The sequence below is a fragment of the Canis lupus genome, chromosome 37 (genome assembly GCF_048164855.1).
Source record: "Canis lupus baileyi chromosome 37, mCanLup2.hap1, whole genome shotgun sequence".
Lineage (NCBI taxonomy): Eukaryota > Metazoa > Chordata > Mammalia > Carnivora > Canidae > Canis > Canis lupus.
Genome location: NC_132874.1, coordinates 2101398 through 2120859, shown reverse-complemented (window position 1 = coordinate 2120859; position 19462 = coordinate 2101398). Strand labels below are relative to the sequence as shown.

Below are 19462 nucleotides of genomic sequence, written 5' to 3'. Positions count from 1 at the left end.
ACTCTGATGATATGAAAGAAAAAGATTTGGATGCCTGGGTGGCTCAGCAGTTGAGTGCCTGCCTTCAGCCCAAGGCGTGATCCTGGGGTCCCGGCATCGGGCTCCCTGCTTGGTGCCTGCTTCTCTCTCTGTCTCTCTTCATGAATAAATAAAATTTTTTTAAAAGAAAGCTTAGTGAACCAAATGCACACCAGATTGACATTTTTCATATCATTTAGGTGGTTGGTTTTGAGTTTTTCCTAATGCCAGCGATCAGAAGGATTTAGAACATAATGCTTATGCAAAAACTCACTACAAAACTTACATATCTACCCCTAAAGAGCACTCCTCAGTAACAGGAAACTTTCAGCAACAGATCCAGAACAATTGAAAATACAACATTCGATGGCTTAAACAAAGTGATTTATTATCACACATAGTCCAGAGGGTAGGAAAGCTATATGTCAGGTTAATTCAGTGGCTTCATGATGTCATCAGGACTCAGATTTAAAAAAAAAAAAATTTGCACACTGTCCTTTTCAACCTGTGGCTCTCATACTCCAGCTGGTTTCCCTGCAGTTCCTCAAACTCAAACAAAAAGCAGGCCTCTTTCTGGTATCTCTTGTTGAGGACAACTTCTCCTATACACTCCTAGTAGATCTTCTCCCACACTGGCCAGATTTGCATCACACACTCTTACCTAACCCAATTATCTCCCAGAGTAGGACCATTGTCATTTAGTAGATCAATCATCATTCTTTGTTTGGAGCTGAGAATGGAGTCCATCTCCTCCAAAGCCAAGGAATACAGAAAGTTATGTGAATAAAAATATTTTTCTGTTGGAAAGGAGGACTGAGGGCAGTGGTGCAGGGGACTGGTGGTGGTGTAGCCAAGCAGTATTAGCTGCTATACTCAGCTCCAGCCCCATATTTGAAATAAAATGAAATAAGTATTTTTAAAGCATTTTTGAGGGCTGAGAGCTTACATTAACCTTCACTGGTTCTATAGCTAGATTTCCAGGTCCTTCCAGAGCCTCAAAGAAGGATTTTGACCTATGGTGTGTGTTCAATACTGTGTTCAGTGCAAGTACATTACTTGCATATGACATTAATTGTACATGATTACATATTGATTCTGATATTGCAATTATATAATTGTGGCTATTAGTAATGCCATACATCACAGATCTTTGTAACTGTCCAGTTAAACGATCCCACAGTTTCTAGATTTGAAGCATCAGAGGCTGATGTGCACAACACAGAGCAGAGCACTGGAGTTCAACCTGAAATGGTTGCCTCCATCTGCTTCTCCAGGATGGAGCAGGAGTCTTAAATTATTAATTCCAGAATCAGTAATTTATGCCATCTATATTTGTCTATAACAAATATATATCTCTCAGTGGTTCCCACACTTATTTTTGCAGTGCCTGTATAACTGTTGATGTTTTTAATTTGTTTTATCATCATGGTCTGCTCATCTCCAGCATTACTGTAGCTTAACACTTTCTGTCTTAAATTTACTCCCTATTCTTATCATTATTCATTAGAAGAAACTTGATGTGGAAAGAAAGCAAGTGTAGAGAGAAACCCAGATTAAAATCTTGACTCTGCCTTTGATTAGCTATGTGAAATTTGGACAATGTAAGTTTTCAGTCACTGCATTACTTTATCTGAAATAGGAGGACTATAGTCACTTTGCAGATTTGTTGTAAGATTAAATAACATAACACAGGTAAAGACCTGGCAGGTATTTCAACTGTCAATAAAATACAGTCATCATTGATAGCAATGTCCAGTTCCTGTCCTGTCTTCTAAAATTTAATCTCAATATGTCAAAAGGCATTTACTGCATATTCATTTGCCAAGCAAAATGTGAACCCCTAAGGATTTACATATAAAGCTTAATCCTCCTTTCTCAAGGAACTAACATCTAGTCAGGGAAACCAATTTAAACTCGTCATTACAATAAAACAGGGTAAGTGCTACCCCAGAAATAAAGAAGAAAATGTGTTAGCAACATGGAAGTAAATCAGTGAACTCTGGAGAGGCAGCCAGGGAAGGCTCTCAGGGAAGGCTCTCTCAGACCAGATGTCAGTGAAGCTTAATTTTTATTTTATTTATTTGAGAGAGAGAGAGAGAGAGAGAGCAAGAGCAAGCACACACAGAGAGAGTATGAGTGAGAAAGAGCACATTCCTCACTGAGTGGAGAGCCTGCTTCAGGATTCAAACCCAGGACCCTGAAATCAGGACCCTGAGGTCAGGACCTGAGCCAAAGGCAGACACAGTCAAATGAGCCACCCAGGTGCCCCAAGTGAAGCTTAATCTTGAAGGAGAAGCAAATTTGACCTTGTGAAGAAGGAACTAAAGGGCGACAGGGCTCAGGATGTGCAAGATTAAAAGTTGCAGAAGGTGCCTGGCATAGTTGAGGAAAGTGGTTTCATGTAGTAGAACTATGGTTTGAATTGGCCTGGAGAAAGGAAACTGGAGAAGAGGCTGGAAAGGCAGCTTGAGGAACACACTAGACTTCAAATATACTAACAATAGTTTTTTCTAGATTTTGTAGGTTCGTTTCTTATACATTTTAACTTCTTTTGCATGTATGACATGCACTACAATAAAAAAATTAAAATATTTTGAAAGATAGGTTGGTGCCAACTTGTAAATAACTTTATCAAGATAAGGCATTTATCCTGAGGGCAGGAAGAAGGTAAAATAGGTTTTTAAAGAGAACATTTTCAGTTCTATATCTTAGGAAGATTGAATTAGGCTCTACTAGAGGGCACCTGCAGTGGGGGAGGAGCCAGATTTCTAGACCCCCATAGTCTGAGCAGGAATGGCAAGAATTGCTCTGGCTACTGAGTGTGAGGAGGGCTCAGAGAGGGGAACAGAGATCTGGTTGTGGTGGAAAGGTTAGGTTTTGGTGATTCAGCCAAAGTGGTAAGCAAGGAGAACTTAGGATAATGCTTATATTTATGGATCAGGAAATTCCATTGATCTTCATTGAATATTAAAAATAAAAAGTATCCTGAAGGAAATGAGTTCCACATTTTAGTTTCCAAACTCTCTTTTGTAGCCCTAATTATACCAGAACTTTCTTTGAGTCTATGAACTACCCCTATATCGTTCCAATAAATTCAACCTTGTTACTATGCTTTTCTGGGGTGTCTGGCTGTCCTGTCTCACCACCTGGCCTGGAAGTCCTTGGAGGACAGTAGCCCTGACTTAACCTCCCTGGTATCACACTTTGCCCCGTGCTTTACATGAGGGAGGATCTCAGCAATAATTGTTAACAGAACAGAAAAAAAAAAAAAATGGCAGAACCCAAATCCATTCCTTGGTGATGTCAAGAGAAGTAAAGTGTTTTCTTTGTTGTTGTTGTTGTTGTTGTTTTCCTGATGCTCAACATTCCCTGAAGTCATAGCCCTTACCTCCCCTCCCCTATGGCTAATGATCCTGGTTTTTACCTTTTATTCTTTTAATCTTTCTGTTTCAGCTTTTGATTACACTGTTTTCTACAGAGGACCTTTTTACATTGAGGTCATCCTAACCTTCTCTTCAAGAGTAGAACCTTGTGGTCCTTTCCTGTGTCCCCATTGGTAGGAACATTCAGTGACATCATAAGGATGTGAACTTTGCCTTCCAACAAAAAGGTGAAATCCTACCCTGATGCTCCTGTTTAAATACACATACACACACACACACACACACACACACACACACTTCTCAGGGGTGCCTGTCTGACTGAGCCAGTGGAGTTTGTGACTCTTGATCTCAGGGTTGTGAGTTCAAACCTCATGTTGAGTGTAGAGATTACTTTAAAAAATGAGGGGCAACTGGGTGGCAAGTTAATTAAGTGTATCACTCTTGATTTCAACTCAGGCCATAATCTCAGGGTTGTGAGGTTGAGCCCCGTGTTGGGCTCTGCACTTAGCACAGAGTCTACTTGAGTGTCTCTCTCTACCCTCTCACTCATGCTTTCTTTCTCAAATAAATCTTTAAAAAATTAATAAAAAACTTATCACTTCCCATATTTCTCCACCCACCAATGTCTGTCTTTATGGCTTATGCCCTTAGTTCTAACTTCTAATACTGAATAGGCAGGAGTATTGTATTCCTGTACAAGGCTGAAGGGCACTTGAGAGAGAATACAGGGTAATCAGGAAAATACCTGGGAAGACATTAGGTGGAAAACAGTTTTGTGTTAAGGGTGCAATGGGTCATACTACACTCTTCACCCCCTTCATCAGAATGATGTTAAGATATGTAATGCCTCCGACACCACCTTTATTGTCTAGCACACCGCTTGGCCAGTGGTGGGTACCCTGCATGTTTGCTGTGGAAGAAATTAATGAGTAAGTGAATAAATAAAAATGATGAAAGGACAAAGCAGAGGGTTGCTAAGAACCTTTCTTTAGAAGTTTTAAAAATGTAAATTCTGGGAAGGCTGGAATTATCTTTGTCTATTCTATTCACTTCTGTGTTCTGAGCTCCCAACATTGTCTGGCACAAGGCAGGTACTAAATAAATCTTTTTGGAATGAATCAATGAACAGGAACAAAAGGCTCATCCTCAGGGTGGAGGGTTGTCCATTTCTGTTGGGTATATACTATGCTAAAATATTTATCAAATTAAGTAGGATGTTAAAGTGTGCAACAGTAATACATTTCTAGCTCGGAACTATATAGCTTTTTGTGTCAGTCAGTTGTACTATTAAAAGAGGATAGCCTGATAATGCCATTGGCTGGGGAAAGAAGGGATATTCATGGCAGGAAATCAGAGGTAATTCAACAGGGTAAAAGATTGCTTTTGACAATCACATGCACCTGGAAACCCAATCCTGAGACTTAGGAAGAATAGATGTTCCAAGGGAATATCTTTAAGTTTCAACGTTGGTGGAAGCCCCATTGAGAAGAGCATCATATTTTCTTAGCTCCATGGCTCCAGAGAGTGTGATTCTTGAGCATAGTTTGGGACTGGTGGGATGGGGTCCGCAAGACAGATTTCAAACCTTTCTCGATAGAGGATCTACAGCTGAGCTACAGAAAAACAGATTCTCACATAAGCCACTATCTTCTCAAAGGGTGGTACATGACCAGTTCCATTCGAGATGCCTCGGAGAGGTTAATTCATTACCTGTGGTGGATACCCCTTAGGGCATTAGGACACCTTAGGCTACGTCTGAGGATGGACAGATGCTGAGCCCCCTACACATTTTCCACGTGAGAAAAGCTTAGGATTTTCTCAGGGTCTATGTATCTATAAAAAATTCAGTACACTTTTCCTCTGGTGCCCAAATCCCCTTTATCCCCGGTGTTGAAGGCAGTGGGACATTGCTTAGTGCTCTTATCTTCGGTGGTAATCTTTTATCTGAGTTGCAAGACAATCTACCTTTAAGGTCAAATATTATACATAAACTTCAAGAAGACTTCAGGGGCTCTTTTTCCTCTTTTGAACTTTAGATACACAGTATCTTTCACTTGACTCCACATTTTTTTTTTTTATCTTACCTCACAGCTTTTGTTTTGATGTATCATATGCACGTGAAAAATGGTAACTTTTTTTTTTCTTAAGGAAAAGAAAAACAAGAAAATGCTTGGGATGGAAATGCCAGCTAATTCAACGTATTTAATGCCAGTTAATTCAACGTAACCTCTCCTCCGCCTCGCCATCCACAACAAAGACCCCAACACTCCGGGGCAACACGCACACACGCGCACGCACCGGGGATAGCTCCTTGTCCCATCCTCCCATCTCAAAACTCTCCTAAGTATGGGGTCTTAAAAAACAAAACAAAACAAAACAACAAACCCTAGTTCAACGTAGCCTAGAGGCAGCCGGCACTCCAGAGACTCAGCCTTGGGCCTGTTTCGGTCGTTTCCCCTATAGTTTGCAGTCCCCGGAGAGGAACGCCCGCGGGCGAGGAGCTCCAGGCTCCATTTCAGGGGCTGTTTCTCAGACCGCGTCATCGCAGCCAACAGCCTCGGGCACACTTTGGTTTCTAACCTGCTTGTCGGGAGAGGACTGGAGAGAGGCGGGGGCACCTGTCTCCCACCTCCGCCCCCGCACCCCGGGTGGCGGGGAAGTGGCCGCCGCGTTCCCGCCGGCACAGCGCCCTCAGGGCCCCGGAGTGGGTGGCAGCCTCGTGCTCAAGAGGCGGCCCCGGGAGCTCGGGGAGACCCGGGGCAGGAGGAGAGCGGCAGCGCCCTGGCCTTGCCCCCAGCGGAGACCTAGGACCGGTCTCCGTAGGCCGTGTAGCAAGTGACCGGAAGCGGGGAGCAGGTGCTCCAGTGGCGCAATCGGTTAGCGCGCGGTACTTATACAGCAGTATGTGTGCGGGTGATGCCGAGGTTGTGAGTTCGAGCCTCACCTGGAGCATCATTTTCCAGCCAGAGCGTGCAAGAGCCTTTCCTCTTTGTATTCCCACGTCCTCTGGACCATGTCGCGCCACCTTTGATATGTTTGATGGGTTCTCTAGCAGGTCTCTTCACCCTTCTCCTTGGCGCTTTTGCAATGGAACAACGTCAAGCGTTTACAGACGGAATCCGTGATGCTGCAGTGAGTTAACTTCTCTTTATCCGCCCCGTGTTCTGCAAGCGTTCTCCCATGAACATCTCCTGACACCCCGTCTTCCCACTTTGCCCTAATGTTTGGTGATGGATACTCAGGGAGCCCCGGCACATACTTAGAAAGTGCTAAGTAACTTCCCTGCAGCGATAAGTGTGGAACTCCAGTAGAGGGAACTCAAAAATGAGAAATAGTGTGCCGTCCCAGCCCTATTAAAGTTCCAGCTTGGGGGAACAATGAAATACTGATTTCTGAAGGTCACCCCTAGTATTTACCCCTCCCCCCACTTGAGTCTACCCTGATGAGCCAACAATCAGAGACCATAGAGCAGCTTTTGCCACCTGAGAAACAGAGCCTGGCATCTGCTGATAATCCAACAGCCTAGGACTGGAAGAAGATGTGTGATAAAGAGACCTAGAGACCAGAAATCTGTAGAACAACATCACAGGAATAAGCATACTGTTGTTCCTGAGGTAGGTAGGAAGTAGGGAGTGATTTTGACTTTTGACTCCCTTAACCCATTTTACCTGCCCCTCCCCCTTACCTCTGACAACCACCCGCCTGTTCACTGTATCTATGAGCTGGGTTACCCCCTCACCAAAAACAAAACAAAACAAAACAACTTTTCATGAAGCCTGAGGCAGATGCAACAATTTTTCAGAGGCGGGATTCAGCCAAACTTTTATCAGAGTCAGGAAAACCAGCAGCAGGACACAGGCCACTGAAGGCTCCAGCCTCAGGCACTGTCTTTCATGTTAAAGACTGCAGAGCTCATTTGATTCTTCTATCTCTGGACAGAATCTCTTACATATCTAATTCACAATTCTCGAGCATAACTTGTTGACCCAGTAAGACCACATTTCCAATATCCTAATTAATTAACAAGGGTAAATTTCACTAAAGAAAACCAATTTCATTATGTTAATTAGCAGAGCCTCTGGCATTTATCAAAAATAAACAGAAGTTTTTTAGTGAACACTTCTGCATTGTGGTTTCTATGATGCCAACTGACCATCCTCCAGATTGTGATATCTGCACAATGCCCTGACCCTAGAATCATTTAAAATCATTTTATACACACATTTATATTATGCTGTACAGTTGATTAATTTATTGGTCCCTCTCTGTATCCATACCAAGATTGTGGTAGAGTGTATGTCTTCATCCACAGTAGACTATATTTGTGAAATAGCTCTCATTCTTTTCTGAATGTGACCTTGGAACTGCCTCACCTATAATTGGACTCTGTTTCTCTTCCCCGTGAAGTTGGACTGGATTTCTAACTCCTTGGAGCAATGGAATGCAGTAAAAGTAATATTCTGGGGCTTGTGAACTCAGGCATTAAGAAAATATGTCAGCTTTCAATTTGCCTTTATTTTTTATTTTTTTTAAGGATTTTATTTATTTATTCTTGAGAGACACAGAGAGAGGGAGAAAGAAAGAGAGAGAGGCAGAGACACAGGCAGAGGGAGAAGCAGGCTCCATGCAGGGAGTCCGATGTGGGACTCAATCCCAGGTCTCCAGGACCACACTCTGGGCGGAGGGCAGGCATTAAATGAATAAATGAATCTAATAACATTTCTGCCACTGCTTTAATGAAGATACTCATTATCTCTGCCTGGACCATTATGAAGGTCCTAACCCTGTTCCTGACCTTCAGAATTTACCCTGTATGAAGACATTCCTGCCTTTCTCTAATGCAAATTCAGTCATGTGACATTTGTCAGTTGATAACAAACTGTTACCAGAAAGAGATGTCCAAAATCCTTAGCAAACTTTTTTTTTTTTTTGAGGAGAGCCAGCTAGTCTTCCAACTCCTGAAATTTTGTCCATTGTGCCCTTTCTGCATGACTGCTTCTTCCTCATACCATCTTTGTTCATTTTTCCAGGTTTTCTAGTCCATTCCCAAAATGCCATTCTGTAAGGCAGCTAGATCCTTCTCAGTCCTTAGGTGAAACTGTAGGCATAGATTTAAGCAGAGGTGGAAAAAGAACTGGGAAGGCAGATGGAAGAAAACACACCAGGGAGACTCACTTCACTGGTCTGAGAGCAGCTCCTGGAGAGAATGAGATGCAGAAGAAAGGTTTTCTTTTAATTTTCTGATTGGATCAAGGCCATAATTCCAAGTTTCAGTATTAGATTCAGTTTCCAAAAGAGGCCTTCAGGAACACAGATGTTTCACAGGATCTTTGATTCCAAAGTAAAATTGAAGAAAGCCGGAGAGGTTCAAAATGTGTTCGCCAACCTAATAGCAGTGCCTCTCATTCAAACACACACTGTCTGTGACCACAACTCGGCACTGCCTGGAAGTCAGTATCACTGGGTTGTTCTTATGCTCCGTGACCTATTGTAATTTACTCAGATGCTGCTCAGAAAGCACCTGGGATCAAAAAGTTGTACAAGTGTTCCCTCTGCTAAATGCCCAGGGTTCTTTCTGCTGTCAGCTGTGAAAGGACTGTTCGCTTCAGTTCCAAACACCTTTTACTCATTCGTCTCATTTCCATCCTGCAGACAAACTTAAAAGAGAGAAAATGTTTACAGCCATCACCTCCAGGTCCTTCTGAGATTCCACATGGCAGAGACTAGGGCCTATCAGGGCCTGCTTTTCTCTGCACACTTATTTCTGCCTTGAGCAGTCCTCACGTTCAACACCCCACCCTCTGCTCAGGCAGATCAGTGTCCTTCTAGTCAGACAGGAGGTGCCACTGGGCCAGGCGGAGGGCCTGGAGATCAACTCTTCCAACCCTGTGTGGGGCCTTAGGTAGAATCTGAGCCTGATGAGCTAAGGGGCCAGACACAAAAGTTGGTGGTCCTGCCCTTATCAGGCTTCTGAGGACACAAGGTGCAGTGAAGGGCAAATGGGGCCCCAAGATGGGCCTGGGGGTCAGAGAGGCGACCAGGAGAGACTTGTCCCAGCCTGGCAATGGCGTGACAGGAGCAGGAAGGGCTGCGCGTGGTGAGGGGAGGGGAGGGTCTGGTGAGGACTGGCTACCAACTGCACATATCCTTTCAGTGCACATTTTCCAGGGCATTCATTTCCTCCCATCTTCAAATTAATTGGGATGAGAATGTTTCAGGCCAGAACGATAAGCATTTTATCTAATCTTCCTACCCAGATTAAAATCGCTGTTTTTTTGTTTTTTTTTGTTTTTTTGTTGTTGTTTAAATTTGCAACAGATTCAAAACGTTTATGTCAAGATTCTTTGGGGACGAAAGCAGACTATGAGCTCCGAAGTTTGGAAATTCCCACTGTCGCTCCAGAACTCCCAGAGAGCCCAGGAGGTACCCTACTTCCTGAGCAACCTTTTGATGTCTCTGGTTTTCCCCTGATGGAAGAACATCTGAGCCAGGCCAGCCGGATACTCTTCGGTCCCTTCTGTTCAACGTCTGCGCTGGCCAGACCAAGGGGCCAGGCAGCCAGAACGGTAGAGGTCTGTGCTTTTCGGGCGGCGGCCGGAAGATGCGCTCTGGGAGCAGGCAGAACCACCGAGGCAGGGTGCGCAGGGTGGGGAGGCCCGCGACGCCCCCCACGCCACCCCCCCACCCCCACCCCAGGGGACCAGCAGGCCATTTTCTGAACGAGATCTGTAAGTTCGTTTTCTTAGGGCGCTGTTAGCAAAGGGCAAGTTCCCACCGGGGCACCAGCTTCCTGCCCAGGGAAGCGGGCCTGCTCCCTGACCGGCAGACTTTGGGGGCACAACAGCGGAGGAATGGGCGGCCAGGGAGCTAGGCCTCTGAGCGCCCGCAGCCTCTCTTCCACTGATTGCTTCCTGGTTCACCTGTGAGGAAAGCCCAGCCTTCCCTAAGGCGTCCTGAGCACAGGCTTTGCTTTGCAGGAGGACCTGGATCGAAGATGAGCAAAAACCCTGACGCTGGATGTACTGAGGAGTCCTTGACCCTGTTGGTACCCGAGGTGGCCCCCAGGCTCTTGGTCTCCTCACAGGAGAGAATCCAAGGGCAGGCACAAGTCGGATGAGCCATACAAGTAGGAAATTTGAAAGCAAAAGTGCACTCCCAACATCCCAGGATGTGAGAGGGGTGAGCTGAGGAGGGAGAGAGTGGCACGACCTGGGGCTGGGTTTCTCTCTATTACTGACAGTTGTTAACTAGGGGGCAGAATGTTTATTACTTGGGCCTGGAAGCAGGGTTTCCCACTGTTTTTTCTTCCTAACCTGCTCAGCGATTTCCATTTCCCGTGGTGGCTCCACCATCTGGGGCCCCTGTGGTGTGATCCTGCTCCTTGTGGAGTGCTGCCAGGACCTTCCTCACCACTGGCCACTGCCTCCTCCTTGCTGGCCTCCGAGCATCCCATGAGAGCCTCACTGCCTGCCTCCAAAAACCTGAGGTTTGTGAGAGTTTCCTTTCCCCATGCCACACATTGAGCCAGAGGCAAAGCCTGACCTAACAGCTGGGTTCTCTGACCTTTGCACTCAGCACCGTATCAGAGCTGTTTTATATATTTTTTATATTTTAATGGGAGACTGCATTTATGTTCATTCTGTGCTGACAAACAGTAATCACAAATGTCAGACACGGGTCCTCTTTAGCCTGCCCAACCTTGGACACATCATTTGACTCCTGTGACTCCTCAGGTTCCCTATCTGTTGTTCCAAATGACATAGGGCCTTTTGGCTTCAGTGCCCTTTAGCTGGAGCCACAGTAATTATCTGAAATTTAGAATCTTGAGAGGAGTACAAGTCCTGGCCCCGATGTTTCAGTGCGGCCTCTACAATGATCGGTGCTTAATTAAATAAAGGAATGGCATTCCCAGGGTGTCCCGCTGTATAAAATGGATAAGTCCCCAAATCTACAGCTAAATAGTTCAGTACCACAGTCTGGACTCAAGGGAGAAAGTAGCTTGCAAGTCTCAAGGCTTCATGAAGTGGGGATCACAGAGCCTGTGTGGTCTGTATGGTTTATAACAACAGATGAGGTGCATTCATTGTTGAAGGGACAGCAGATGAGAAGTATTACTTTTGTATATGTCTCATTCATGGGGAGAGGTAAAGAAAGTGAAGCAAACTAAAAACACAGAGAAACCGAAGAGGGTTTAGAAGGCATTCTTCAGTGCTGTCTGTGGTCTCTTTTCTCACTGCCTCCACAGTAAACTCTCCTGCCATAACCATCCTGGGTTTCCCATAGCTCTATTTATTTCTTTTATAACCATTGTTTTTTTTTTTAAGCACAATATATATTTTAATGTGTATCATTCCAGTTTTTTAAAATGTACACAGATACAATTATACACCTATAAAATACATTAAAATAGAGTTGTAGGGGATCCCTGGGTGGCTCAGCAGTTTAGTACCTGCCTTTGGCCCGAGGCGTGATACTGGAGTCCTGGGGTCGAGTCCCACGTCGGGCTCCTTGCATGGAGCCTACTTCTCCCTGTGCCTGTGTCTCTGCCTCTCTCTCTCTCTCTCTGGGTCTCTCATTAATAAATAAATAAAATCTTTAAAAAATTAAAAAATAAAATAGAGTTGTACTGCATGGACTGTTTTGCAACTTACTGTTTTTCATGTAACCACATATTTTATTTTATTAAAAATATTTTTAAACTTAAATTCAATTAACATATACTGTATTACGAGTTTTAGACATAGAGGTCAGTGATTTATTAGTTGCATATAACACCTAGAGCTCATCACATCACGTCCCCTCCTTCATGCCCATCACCCAGTTACCCCATCCCCCACTTCTCTCCCCTCCAGCAACCCTGTTTGTTTCCTATGATTAAGTCTCTTACAGTTTGTCTCCCTTTCTGATTTCATCTTGTCTTATTTTTTTTCTTTGCTTCCTCTATGATCCCATGTTTTGTTTCCTAAATTCCACATATGAGTGAGATTATATGATAATTATCTTTCTCTGATTGGCTTATTTCACTTAGCATAATACCCTCTAGTTCCACCCATGTCATTGCAAATGCTAAGATTTCATTTTTTGATGGTTGAGTAATATTCCATTGAGTAATATTCCATTATTCCACACACATCTTCCATATCCGTTCATCTGTTGATGAACATATGGGCTTTCCACAGTTTGGCTATTGTGGACATTGCTGCTATAAGCATTGGGGTGCAGGTGCCCCTTTGGATCACTACATTTGTATCTTTGGGGTAAATACCCACTAGTGCAATTGCTGGGCTGTAGGGTAGCTCTATTTTAAAATTTTGAAGAACCTCCATACTGTTTTCCAGAGTGACTGCCCCAGCTTGCATTCCCACCAACAGTGCAAGAGGAACTCTGCATCCTCGCAAAGATCTGTTGTATCTTGGGTTGTTAATTTTAGCCATTCTCACTGGTGTGAGGTGGGATCTCATTGTGGTTTTGATTTCTATTTGCCTGGTGCCGAGTGATGTTGAGCATTTCTTCATGTGCTTATTGGCCAACCTATGTCATCTTTGGAGAAATGTCTGTTCATGTCTTCAGCTCATTTCTTGATAGAATTATTTGTTTTTTGGGTGTCTAGTTCGATAAATCCTTTGAAGATTTTGAATACTAACCCTTTATCTGATATGGCATTTGTATTTTTAAAAAGTCTTCCAGTCTCACCCCTTTTTCTTCAGTCTTAGGAATTGAGGGTGATAAGAGTTCTTGAAGAGATTACAAGCCTTTTGAGATAAATAGGGGAGGTTTTGGGATTGGTGGAAGTGAATGGGTAGAATTTGGCCTGCCTCTAGAGCTGCATTTGTTTTCTCATTTTACAAGTTGTAAGATAGAGGGGCTCTCAATTTCTCAGAGAATAAGGTTGTAACTTAATGACATGATAGATCCATCTCTCCAACTTCATTATCCTCCATTTGCCTCTTTTTTTTTTATGTGTACAAAGTTCTAATTTTAATGTGGGGCAGGGGGAAAGGCTTTGAACAATTCCTACCGGACTCCCAAACAATTCCTACCGGACTCCCAATGTCGGGTTCCAATCTGGCCAACTTTTGATTACAGAATTACTTAAAACAGAATTATTTTAAATGTCTTATCATTTTCCAGCTAGAACAAATAGTACATATTTCTAATGGTATTGAAAACCCCCTTTGGGTATAAGAGTCAACCCCAAAAGGGGGGATAGGGTGCTACCTTACCAAGATCCAGATCATCTGCAAAAGGCGGAATAGGATGCTACCTTACCAAGATCCAGTCATCCCCAAAAGGGGGGATAGGGTGCTACCCTACCAAGATCCAGAGCCACTCCCAAAGACAGCCAAATACAAAAACCAACAACCTGCATGTCTCAAGCAGAAAGGCAAGCCAAGTTCATAGGACATAAAATCAGATCACAGAGATCTTCATAATTGACTAGTTGATTATGGTTTTGTTTAACTGCTGTATATAAGAATCTACTAAAGTCTCACTTGGTCTGGAAAAGGAGAAACATTCCAGGCCGTGTGAATATACACCCGACTTGAATCACTCAAGCACCATGGATAATTGTGGATCCTTAAACATCCCCAGACACGACCTGGTTCTGTGACCCAGAGAACCTTGAATGATGGGAAAGATAGATCCCCATGGAGAAACTCTACTACATTGCCAAGAACATAACAGTGATAATCTTCCCGCAGCCATCCCCGGAGGGACCCGCAGTCACTTATTATGGAGACTGTGTAGTGGACAAAGGGACATAATCAGTCTTCTCAGAGACTCACGGTCATTGGCTCTGAGCTGACAATAATTCCTGGAGACCCAAAGTCGCACTATGCATCACCAGTCAGACTAGGAACTTATTAGGTTAAGTTAGATGATCAATAAAGTTTTATCTCAGGTCCATGGTTTCTTCCAAGAAATCCACTATCATTTAAGAATTGTAGATAACTTGTCGTTTAACTCTGGCTGCTTTTAAGATATTTTGCTTTCATTTTTACAGACTGGTCTGGATATAAACATTTTTGAGTCTATGCTGCTTAGAATTCTCTGAGCTTTTGAAGCTACTAGTTTGAATTTCACCAAATCTGAGACATTTTCAGTTATCATTACTTCAAAACTTCTGTAAGATTTCACAGGCAAAACTGATACAGAGTTCACCTTCCTACTCTATTTTACTCATAACAAAACTATAAATGAGAGGCAAGAGGTAGTTGGTGGGGGTTACCAGCCATGTCAGGGTGTTCTAAAATTCAATATTCTCGGTTTCTCCTTCCTCCCTCCCTCCCGCTCTCCTATATGGGTAACAATTTAGTCATGTGTGCTTCTCATTTTAAGTTACTTTCTGCTTAAGATTCTAGATTCAATTTAAATTTCTCAACTCCATCCTAACTTTTCCAAGGGAAGCACAAAAGAACACTTACTTTGAGAATCCAAATTCCAGGCTCTCTGTAATCACTAATTTTGTGTGTCAACTTAACTGATCTAAGGGATGCCCACATAGCTGGAAAAACTGACTTTGTCTCTGAGGGTGTTTCTGGAAGAGAATAGCCTTTGCTCAATAGACTGAGTAGGGATGCCCTGTCACCAATCTGCTAGGGGCCCTCCTGGAACAAAAAGGCAAAGGAAGGCTGAATTCCTTCTCTCTTCTTGAGCTGGCAAGTGAATCCGCTCCAGCTCTCCATCCTGGCAGCTCCTGGTTCTCAGGCCCTCAGACTTGGGTATGTAAATAAGGAACCCCTTGGTTGTCAGGCCTTTGGACTCGTACCGGACACTACCACTGGCTTTCCTGGTTCTCTAGCTTGCAGACAGCAGACTGTGGGACTTCCCTGCCTCCAGAATGGAGTGAGCTAAGTCCAATCATTTCTCTCTCTCTCTCTCTCTCTCTCTTCAGAGAGACAGATACAGATACATAGATATAGATATTTCCTGTTGATTCTCTTTCTCTGGAGGACCCTGACTAACACACTATCCTAACCATTTTTGTTACCAACCACACATCTCCGTATCCATCTGGATACTTTCTATTTTAATGCTCATTAAGTCTCTTCTTTATAATTAATTTTAAAATGCTATTCTTAACTTCATTTCCAAGCTCTTACATCCCTTCCTTTGGGGTCCATTACCCATGACCAGTTCAGGGAGTGCTTATTTTGTCTTGTTCTCCATGATAGAAAAAGATGTCATAGGGAAGTTACAAAACTAAGATAAATAGCATAATCTTGGCCTTCCAACACCCACAGTTATATAAAGGAGTTAAGCTCCTAAACATATTACAATATAGCATAATAACACAGATAAGTTATTTAAAACTGTGTTGACATGGTCCAACAAAACCAAAGGGAAGTTTAGTAGGGAAGTAAGAGACTCAAATGTATACAAGGGTGACAAAACAAGTATGATACAGGCATTCATAAAAATGGGATGGAAAATGCCTATATGAATTCTAAGATTTGCATCATAAAATATGTGAAATCAGTAAAACAGCATCAGGTAATTTTCAAAACAGCTTGAGGACATATCTTATTGCCAGAATGATGACTTCTACTCAAATACCTATTTGGCTTCCAATTTAAGAAAAATATAAACCAAATTTATTATTTAAATTAGTGTAGAGGGCAGCCCTGGTGGCTCAGCGGTTTAGCGTCGCCTTCGGCCCAGGGCGTGATCCTGGAGACCTAGGATGGAGTCCTATATCGGGCTCCCTGCGTGGAGCCTGCTGCTTTTCCCTCTGCCTGTATCTCTGCCTCTCTCTCAATCTCTGTGTCTCTGAATGAATGAATAAATAAATAAATAAATAAATATAAATATAAATAAATATAAATAAATAAATAAATAACAAATAAATAAATAAATTAGTGTAGAAAACAAATTATTTTGTAGCTCTTTGATGGCACACCAATGTGAGACTGATATTATTGTGGCAGTGTCAGAGCACTAACAAATGTGTTTTGAAACAAGCCACGCACTATTTTCAAACTAATTTTTTTTTTTAAATTTTTTATGGTCACACACAAAGAGAGAGAAGCAGGCTCCATGCACCGGGAGCCCGACGTGGGATTCGATCCCGCGTCTCCAAGACCGCGCCCTGGGCCAAAAGCAGATGCCAAACCACTGCGCCACCCAGGGATCCCCTTCATAACTTGTTCTTTATTCATCTTTATAAAGATGTATTCAAAGATTTAAAGACTCAGAAGATAGGGGGTCCCTGGGTGGCTCAGCGGTTGGCGCCTGCTTTTGGTCCAGGGCTGCGCGATCCGGGGGGCCCGCGATGGAGTCCCGCGTCGGGCTCCCGGCATGGGGCCTACTTCTCCCTCTGCCTCTCTCTCTCTCTCTCTATCATGAATGAATAAAATCTTTTTAAAAAAAGACTCAGAAGATAGAGAGAGATATAAAAGGAAATTCTACTGATTTGTTTCACATACCTAGGTTCTCTGAAACCAGATCATACTGTTTTAAGGTTCCTTTGCACTCTTGCAAAAGAGAGGGATCGGGTGGAGTTGAAATATTACATTCCATTTTTGAATACCATTGCTCTTGAGTTACTATCTTTTATTAATTACAGATACATCTTGCTCATCATTCCATAGCAATACATTTTGAACTCACCCATTCTTTCATAAGCTCAATAGCATCCTCTTGTATGGCAGAACCCTCTAGAATATTTTCACATAGCCAGCAAAAAATAGTCTATTTGCTGGATACTAGTTCATGATTTTTCAAAATCGCCACAATGTGTAGTAATTTTTATACTGCAATTCTCATATGAGCAATCCTCCTAGAAGTGACACAAGTCAAAGAGAAAATACAGTAGCGTTTTGAAAGAATTTGCCAAATTTTTCTCCTTCCTATAGGAAGCTTGGTAGTAATAGAGGCATCTTATAAGCAGGAAAGCTGGAATTGGCTTCTTCCCGAGGGTGGCAGGATGGACAGGAGAAGAAGGCAAAGTCCCCAGAGGGCACCCAGAAGTTATTATGATCTCCTTCCTCTGTCAGCTCAGGGCTACTGGTCAACAGCTTTGCTGTATAACATCATAATTTAATTTGTTGAGGCTACTCTTCATTGTTGTTGTTGTTGTTTTTTGTTTTACACGCAGCCATTACATGTCTTATTTCAAACTTGCTACCCAAGGGATCAATGAAACAGTCATTTTCCTCAAGTCTTAATGAATGTGCCAACATTTAGCCAGATGTCCATCTCTGTGAGTCAGCACAAATGGGCTGAGAAATGAATAACTAAGGCTTAGTTATTCAGATTTCTAAAACGCTTAGCTTTATGAAATTATTCTCAAGGAAAGAATTTAAATATAAAGAAATAATAGAATCTGTCCAAGAAAAGAAAAGAAAACAAAGCATCAGAAGGAGAACACTGTGAACGGCTCTTACCTCAGGGGGGTTCTGGTAGAGAACCTTGGATCTCCGCAGGTAGTGGGCATGCTTGTGGTGCTTGTGGAGAACATGTACCATGTAGACAGTGGCCCAGCCCATGAGACTCAGAAACAGGAAATCTCGCAGGGCCATGAGAATGAGAAAAATCCACTTCATTGTCTGGCTTGCTGGTAGGAAACAAGAGCCATCACTTGCACCAGTTCGTGATCTGTTTAGGCTGTTGATGTTTCTGATGTAATAGAGTAAGTTCACGCTGACCAAGGAACTGAGTATCCAAAAGAAGAGGAAAAAGGGAAGGATACGCCATGTGGATGCTGGCTTGAAAATGGTGCACGGGGGGGCTCTGGGGCTGATGGTGGCTGCCTGGACCACAGTGAGGAAGCTGCTGATGGAGATCGAGAGGCCTCGATCATCTGGGAAAGGTATCAACCCAAAAGTTTGTATTGTTTTTAGCATGAGCTTGGAAAAAAGAATTAGGATATTTGTAAAAGCCAAGTGGATGAGAATTACATGTATAGATTTCTTTTTAGTGTCTCCAAAGAAAATGCACACGTAATTCACAGAGACAAAGATGTTCCCCACAATGCCAGATCCAGTGAGTAAGAGAAACATTGGTCCCTTGATATTGTTTGAAACCATTTCTTACTTCATGGGCAGAAAAATTTGAATCCAGCAAGCACCTTTTGAAGAAAGCAACTGTATGATGTATCTTCAAAGAATGATTCGTACCAAAGGGTTTTTCTAATGTATAAAGGACAGTTAGGATATATGTAATGGAGCATATTTTTGTACAAATAACTCTTTTCCTTTCCCTGGAAGCACTCTTTGTAGACAATTCTATGTGGCTTCAAATGTAATATTGGTAATAAGAATACAAAAATCTAAATTTGCAACCTAGATTTTTTTTCTGGCTCCATGCCAGCAAAGACAATCTATGTGCTCAATAGCTTGTATATCCCAGCTATTTTCAATCTTGGCATGTGCCAAATTGAACTAAAAGAGACCCCACCCGATGTCACCCTGTGTTTTTCTACTTCTTCATTTTGATATTACCATGAGCCAACTCCAGAAGATCTCTACCTCCCCACATTCCACAACACAGACTTAAATACTCTTCTTGCCCCACATATTTCATAGTTCATGAATTTAGCCTGTCTCATTGTTCATACTGCCCCTTCTTATGTTTACATCCATCACATACGGCATTTTTTTTTAAAGATTTTATTTATTTATTCATGAGAAACACAGAGACACAGGCGGAGGGAGAAGCAGGCTCCACGCAGAGGGCCCGATGTGGGACTGGATCCTGTGACTATATGATCACGCCCTGGGCCGAAGGCAGACTCCCAACCGCTGAGCCACCCAGGGATCCCCACATACGGCATTTTGATTAGTATATCAATCTCCTGGTTTGTCTCTTAGATTCTGGTCTTTATATCTCTGACACATACACTTAATATTTCCTGACTTCTCTTTTAATGCCCAAAATGATTTTGTGAGTTCATCGCTTATAAGATTTCAATGGGTTTTCCTAATTGTCAACATCAAATCAAACTGCATAACCTTTTGAGACAGGACTCCAACTCTTAAAGCCTCATCGGCCAAAGACCTCTAGAAACAGTTTGTGGGCTGCACAAGCTCAGACCAGACTTGATGCAGCCTGGGCAAGAG

The 19462-nt window shown here is 42.9% G+C and overlaps 1 protein-coding gene, 1 long non-coding RNA gene and 1 other non-coding gene across 4 annotated transcripts; 2 read left to right on the top strand and 1 right to left on the bottom strand.

Annotated features, from left to right (window-relative positions):
- Nucleotides 1-6259: 6259 nt before the first annotated feature.
- On the top strand, nucleotides 6260-6353 carry TRNAI-UAU (transfer RNA isoleucine (anticodon UAU)). The gene is made up of 2 exons: nucleotides 6260-6297; nucleotides 6318-6353. It is a non-coding gene; the product is annotated as a tRNA-Ile (tRNA).
- A 217-nt stretch (nucleotides 6354-6570) lies between these two features.
- On the top strand, nucleotides 6571-12022 carry LOC140626101 (uncharacterized). Of its 2 annotated transcripts, none has more exons than XR_012025318.1 (3): nucleotides 6571-7015; nucleotides 9720-10129; nucleotides 10379-12022. It is a non-coding gene; the product is annotated as an uncharacterized lncRNA (long non-coding RNA). The 2 variants fall into 2 exon arrangements; XR_012025317.1 differs by having other exon boundaries at nucleotides 6578-7015; nucleotides 9720-10038.
- A 5631-nt stretch (nucleotides 12023-17653) lies between these two features.
- Nucleotides 17654-18494, bottom strand: LOC140626106 (putative vomeronasal receptor-like protein 4). Its single transcript, XM_072813701.1, has one exon. The coding sequence runs from the start codon at nucleotides 18428-18430 to the stop codon at nucleotides 17654-17656; it is 777 nt and encodes a 258-aa protein (XP_072669802.1). The 5' UTR covers nucleotides 18431-18494.
- Between the last annotated feature and the right edge of the window lie 968 nt (nucleotides 18495-19462).